Source organism: Squalius cephalus (genome assembly GCF_949319135.1).
Source record: "Squalius cephalus genome assembly, chromosome: 1".
In the NCBI taxonomy this organism is placed as follows: domain Eukaryota; kingdom Metazoa; phylum Chordata; class Actinopteri; order Cypriniformes; family Leuciscidae; genus Squalius; species Squalius cephalus.
This window is the reverse complement of record NC_137122.1, coordinates 210,460-217,500: the sequence shown is the minus strand read 5'-3', so window position 1 is coordinate 217,500 and position 7,041 is coordinate 210,460. Positions and strand designations below refer to the sequence as shown.

At 52.3% G+C, this 7,041-nt stretch overlaps 1 protein-coding gene across 1 annotated transcript in view; it reads left to right on the top strand.

Annotated features, from left to right (window-relative positions):
* Positions 1-5,537, top strand: part of wbp11 (WW domain binding protein 11) — an 8,691-nt gene extending 3,154 nt beyond the window's left edge. The window contains exons 6-12 of the mRNA XM_079886202.1: positions 81-214; positions 534-667; positions 3,186-3,383; positions 3,638-3,748; positions 3,845-4,117; positions 4,234-4,419; positions 4,819-5,537. Coding sequence (XP_079742328.1) covers positions 81-214; positions 534-667; positions 3,186-3,383; positions 3,638-3,748; positions 3,845-4,117; positions 4,234-4,419; positions 4,819-5,384 — 1,602 coding nt within the window. The 3' untranslated portion in view covers positions 5,385-5,537. The remainder of the gene's footprint in view (positions 1-80; positions 215-533; positions 668-3,185; positions 3,384-3,637; positions 3,749-3,844; positions 4,118-4,233; positions 4,420-4,818) is intronic.
* Positions 5,538-7,041: the final 1,504 nt, after the last annotated feature.

Sequence of the window (7,041 nt, the reverse complement as noted above, 5' to 3'; positions counted from 1 at the left end):
TCTGTGGTGTGTGTGTGTGTGTCTGTGGTGTGTGTGTGTCTGTGGTGTGTGTGTGTGTCTGTGGTGTGTGTGTCTGTCAGAACGCGGAGTCGGTGGAGGTGGACAGTATTCCTCTGCCAGACATGCCTCACGCTCCCTCCAGCATCCTCATCCAGGACATCCCCCTACCCGGAGCCCAGCCGCCCTCCATCCTGAAGAAGAGCTCAGCACTCGGGTCAGAACACACACACACACACACACACACACACACACACACACACACAGGTCCACCATCTGATCTGGATACGGCCCAGATCCGGCTTACTATAACCAATCAGAAAAGAGAGATGAGGTTATTTTTTTGGGTGATCTTCTTTCTCATGATCGATTGTCACTGTCACGTACGAGAACTTCAGTACTCTGGTGCTCTGCCCATCCCTATCATGGATGAAACACGTCATCACAATATCAGATATGTTTAGGAAAGTGTCTGCGCCAGGACTGTGTGTTGATGTGTGTTGATGTGTGTTGATGTGTGTTGATGTGTGTTTCAGGAAAGGGTCAGCGCTCTCTGCTGCTGCTCTGGCTGGAGTTCCTCGCCTGCCGCCGGGACGCAAACCACCAGGACCCCCTCCAGGACCCCCGCCGCCACAGATCCTGCAGCTGTACGCCAGCACACGCCGCACAGGTACACACTACACACACGCTACACGCCAGTTACACGCTACACACACGCTACACGCCAGTTACACACTACACACACGCTACATGCCAGATACACGCTACACACCAGGACCCCCGCCACCACAGATCCTGCAGCTGTACGCCAGCACACGCCGCACAGGTACACACTACACACACACTACACACGCTTACACACACGCTACACACACGCTACACGCCAGATACACGCTACACACACGCTACACGCCAGTTACACACTACACACACGCTACACGCCAGTTACACACTACACACACGCTACACGCCAGATACACGCTACACGCCAGGACCCCCGCCACCACAGATCCTGCAGCTGTACGCCAGCACACGCCGCACAGGTACACGCCACACACACGCTACACGCCAGATACACGCTACACACACGCTACACGCCAGATACACGCTACACACACGCTACACGCCAGTTACACACTACACACACGCTACACGCCAGTTACACACTACACACACGCTACACGCCAGATACACGCTACATGCCAGGACCCCCGCCACCACAGATCCTGCAGCTGTACGCCAGCACACGCCGCACAGGTACACGCCACACACACGCTACACGCCAGATACACGCTACACACACGCTACACGCCAGATACACGCTACACACACGCTACACGCCAGATACACGCTACACACATGCTACACGCCAGATACACGCTACACACACGCTACACGCCAGATACACGCTACACACGCTACACACACGCTACACGCCAGATACACGCTACACACACGCTACACGCCAGATACACGCTACACTCCAGGACCCCCGCCGCCACAGATCCTGCAACTGTACGCCAGCACACGCCGCACAGGTACACGCTACACACATGCTACACGCCAGATACACGCTACACACACGCTACACGCCAGATACACGCTACACACACGCTACACACATGCTACACACACGCTACACGCCAGGACCCCCGCCGCCACAGATCCTGCAGCTGTACGCCAGCACACGCCGCACAGGCACACGCTACACACACGCTACACGCCAGATACACGCTACACACACGCTACACGCCAGGACCCCCGCCACCACAGATCCTGCAGCTGTACGCCAGCACACGCCGCACAGGCACACGCTACACACACGCTACACACATGTCACACGCCAGATACACGCTACACACACGCTACACGCCAAATACACGTTATACACACGCTACGCGCCAGGACCCCCACCACCACAGATCCTGCAGCTGTACGCCAGCACACGCCGCACAGGCACACACTACACACACGCTACACACATGCTACACGCCAGATACACACTACACACACGCTACACACACGCTACACGCCAGGATCCCCGCCACCACAGATCCTGCAGCTGTACGCCAGCACACGCCGCACAGGTACACGCTACACACACGCTACACACATGCTACACGCCAGATACAATACACACACGCTACACGCCATTATACACGTTATACACATGCTACACACATGCTACACGCCAGATACACGCTACACGCCAAATACACATTCTACACACGCTACACACATGCTACATGCCAGATACACACTACACACATGCTACATGCCAGATACACGCTACACGCCAGGACCCCCACCACCACAGATCCTGCAGCTGTACGCCAGCACACGGCGCACAGGTACACACTACACACGCTTACACGCCAGATACACGCTACACACACACTACACACACGCTACACACATGCTACACACATGCTACACACACGCTACACACACGCTACACACATGCTAAACACACGCTACACACATGCTACACACATGCTACACGCCAGGACCCCCACCACCACAGATCCTGCAGCTGTATGCCAGCACACACCGCACAGGTACTCGCTACACACACTACACACACGCTACACGCCAGATACACGTTACACACGATACAAGCCAGATACACGCTACACACATGCTACACACATTCTTACATGCCAGATACACGCTACACACCAGACACACGTTACACACATGCTACACGCCAGATACACGTTACACACGATACACGCTACACACATGATACACACATCCTTACACGCCAGATACACGTTACACACGATACAAGCCAGATACACGCTACACACATGCTACACACATTCTTACATGCCAGATACACGCTACACACATGCTACACGCCAGATACACGTTACACACGATACACGCTACACACATGATACACGCCAGATACACACTACACACGATACACGCTACACACATGCTTACACGTCAGGTACACTCTACACACATGATACACGCCAGATACACGTTACACACGATACACGCTACACACATGATACACGCCAGATACACACTACACACGATACACGCTACACACATGCTTACACGTCAGGTACACGCTACACACATGATACACGCCAGCCACACACAAGATGTTTGTTGATCATGTTTTCCGTGTTGTGTGTGTGTGTTATTCCCCGCTCACGGTTGTGTGTGTATGTCAGAGGGCAGCGGTGGCTCCGACACTGAGATGATGGACACTGGAGCACGAAACTCCGACAGCGAGAGCGACACAGACGACGACAGCGACTCTCAGGACGACAGTGGCGGAGAGAGAGACAATGCAGATGCTGGCGCGCGAGTGACAGCTGATCGCCACGACGACCGCGATGAGGAGCGAGACCGGGGCGAGAAACACACAGGTGACCTTCACTTACTGATATATATACAGATATGAGTACTGTACCTCCAAGGCCTTTCCCCTGACGGAGACAGAATTAGGGTACAAACATAAACTAAAAAAACTGGTACTTAGAATTAATATAATGTAATACTAAAGTGTTGTCATATGAGATATTTGAGTCAGTTTTTTATAAAGGCATCTTTACTTTTGACCATCGGGATCAAAAACATGATCCGACCCTGATAAAGATATGAATGTTTGTGTTTCCCTCAGGTCGCAGTGTGCGGTTCGCAGACATGCCTCCGCCCAAAGACAAGAGGAAGAGGAGGGTGGTGAAGACGAAGAGCATCACACCTCTGCAGGCCATGATGCTCCGGATGGCAGGTGTGTGTCGGTCAGCACTGATGAAGAGCTTGAGCTCGCTCTCACACAGACAGGAGTGGCTTACAGACGTGTGTGTGTGTGTGTGTGTGTGTTCAGGTCAGTCTGTCCCGGAGGAAGAGGAGGAGGAGGATGAAGAGGAGTACTCGGAGTCTGAGGAGTCGGATGCTGAGGACCAGGTCTCTGCCGAAGCCGCTCAGTCATTGGTCAATCCCAGACTTCCTGCTCCATCGGCACCAATGACAGCGCAGCAGCCGCCTCCACACATGCAGGCTCCACCAATCACAGGGCCTCCTCCTTTAGGACCGCCTCCTGCTCCTCCAATGAGGCCGCCAGGCCCGCCGTCCGGCCCACCTCCAGGCCCGCCTCCCGGTGCGTTACATCACTCATCATCATTATGCTAATGAGCAGCTCATTAACTCTGGAGTCCTTAATAAAGCATTAAATGTAGCAGTGAAAGTAATGTTAGTGAATGTGTTGTGATGCAGGCGCTCCCCCGTTCCTGAGGCCTCCTGGACTCCCCGGGTCCCTCAGGGGCCCGATGCCTCGTCTGCTGCCTCCAGGACCCCCCCCAGGCCGCCCCCCCGGCCCTCCCCCGGGCCCCCCACCGGGCCTGCCTCCAGGGCCCCCCCCCAGAGGGCCCCCGCCCCGCCTGCCGCCTCCGGCCCCGCCAGGTGTGTGTGTGTGTGTGTGTGTGCGGCTCATAATAGGACTCAACTCACCATGGCATACGATTCACGATACGATTCTCACGTTTGTTTGACTTTTTAACACATTAAGAATCAAGACAAATTATAAATGAAAAAGTGTCCTTTTTTAACTTTTTCACATTGTTTTATAAAATTTAAATATATTTTGAGTAATACTGTCAAGTCAAATCACCTTTATTTACATAGCACTTTTTACAGTACAGATTGTGTCTAAGCAGCTTTACAGAGATAACAGGGAAATAATGCAGGTTTCCAGAAGGTGACTGGAGCTTCTCACTGCTGATGATTAGTCTTCGGGAGGTCAGAATGGCCTAGCACATGATAATGGCCACACTGATGCTCTAATGTGTTGTTGGTTTGCAGGAATGCCTCCGCCCCCCCCTCCACCCCGCTCCGGCCCCCCGCGCATGGCCCCGCCCCTCTCGCTGTTCCCGCCTCCACTCACTCCCAACGTGCTCAGCGCTCCGCCCAGCCTCCGCCAGAAGACTCCCTCGGCTCCGCCCCCCTCCGGCGACGCCCCCCAGAGCTCCGCCCCCCTCCCGCCTACCTCCAGAGGCTCCGCCCTGCAGATGCCGCCACCCCCCGGCACCTCCGCGCACCCGCTCGCCCCCACCATCGAGAAGCGGGCCACGGTCGCGGGCGGCTCCGGTCCGGCCTCCGCTCAGCCGGGGGGCGCCACCATCTCCGCCAAGCCCCAGATCATCAACCCCAAGACGGAGGTGACGCGCTTCGTGCCCACGGCGCTCCGCGTGCGCAGGGACCGGGCCGGCGGGGCCGGAGGGCCGGAGAGAGCCAGCCGGAGGGAGGAGGAGCCCCGACACCAGGCCGCCGCCCACCCGAGCCAGCCGGACCGGCCGGCGCCGCCCAGCATGAAGACCAAGGACCAGATGTACGAGGCCTTCATGCGGGAGATGGAGGGCCTGCTCTAGCTACTCTCGCTAACGGCTACATGTCCGCGCGCAGTGGCGCTCGCTTTAGAAGCTCTTTTGTACCTTTTCTCTCAGCAGCGTCACGTGATTGTGTTTTATCTGTAAACATGAATAAAAATGTCAAACCCCTGCCGAGTCGCTTTGGTAATGATGTTGGTAAGCCAGGGCTGTCTGCAGCGTGTGTTCATCACCACCTGAGCTGGGTTAGCGCCGCGGCGGAGCTGAGTCTGCGTTCAGGAGAACGGGTTAGGGTTAGAGGAGGAACTGAGGAGCTACTGAGGGTGGAGTTCAGACGCCGGCTCGACATCAGAGTCTGAGTGTAGAGTAACTCATCAAGGAAACAGTATTCTGCTTAATTATGTACATACATTAGTGTCTGAACTTAACACTTGACATCTTCACCCTTTATTCAAACACTATTAATGTGTGGAAAGATTTAGTGTAAAGCATACTGTGTTGGGAAAACTTATTTACTTTTTGAACAATTCTTCTAAAAAAACGCTTCCTTATAATTTGGTTTAAATAAATTAAACTTATGTGAGCTTTGCTCGTCACATAAATGCTATTCTTAAGTAATTGCGGAAATATGACGTACATGTATATCTACTTTGAATTGTAATGGTGTTCGGTTTGAACAGAGCTCGAGTAAAGTACAGATTCCCCATAATAGCAGGCTTGGTGGACTTCATGCAGCTCTGCGCAGGCCGATCCGCGGCTGACGTGAAGCAGTGCATGCTGGTTAGAGCTTGTGTCCGACGCCACGTGACTGATGTACGCCATCACAGCACTGCGAGAGCGACTCGAGAGTAGCCGGAGGACTCGGCCAGCGCAGCTTCTCTTTTCTTTATTAATGCTGAGAACGGGAAAGTGTACATCACATAATATCAACAAAAACAATAATAAAGGAGACAACAGCAAATATAAAATACAAAAAAGAAAAGAGGTAGGGCCAGATTACATCACATAAAGATGTTCACATGAAGAGATCAAAGGCAGTCCTTATAGCTTTCTTATTAGTAGATGCTGAAATCACATTTAGATCATTTTCTATTTCTTTCAAGAAGACTGAGAAGACAGGTTTACAGTTTGGAAATTTGCATTTGTGAATTTGCTTAGGAAAATAATTAAATTAATAACAAAACAGATATTTTCGTTTGTGGGGTCTGAGTCAAAATACACAACTATAATGTTTCATATGTATTGAGAAGCCCGGCCAAATCTTACACTTGACAAACACATCAATATCATCCCAGAGCTTCTGATGTAGTGCCGCGACCAGAGTAAGCGAACCACTGTTTCATCAGAACGCTAAAGGAGCATGTTAGCTCAATGTCAGACTCAAATCTTAATTTATTAACAGGACAGAACCTGTGTATGAGCTTACATGAGAGGTTTCTTTCACTTTATCTGTGAGGAAGAATTTCTGCTGTAAAGACCAGATTAAGGTTTCCAGTTAAGGTTAACAAACAAATTATTCCAAAAGGAAATAACAGGTGGAACAGAAATCACATTCTTAAGAAATCAAGATCACAAGGGTTAGGAAAGGATGCAGTAGACACTGAGGAGGAGTAATTACAGCTGTTAACGAGCATTCATAAGCCAGAGGGAATAGCACCCATTACTGTAGCTAACTCTTTTGGGGTTATTGGTGTTTGGT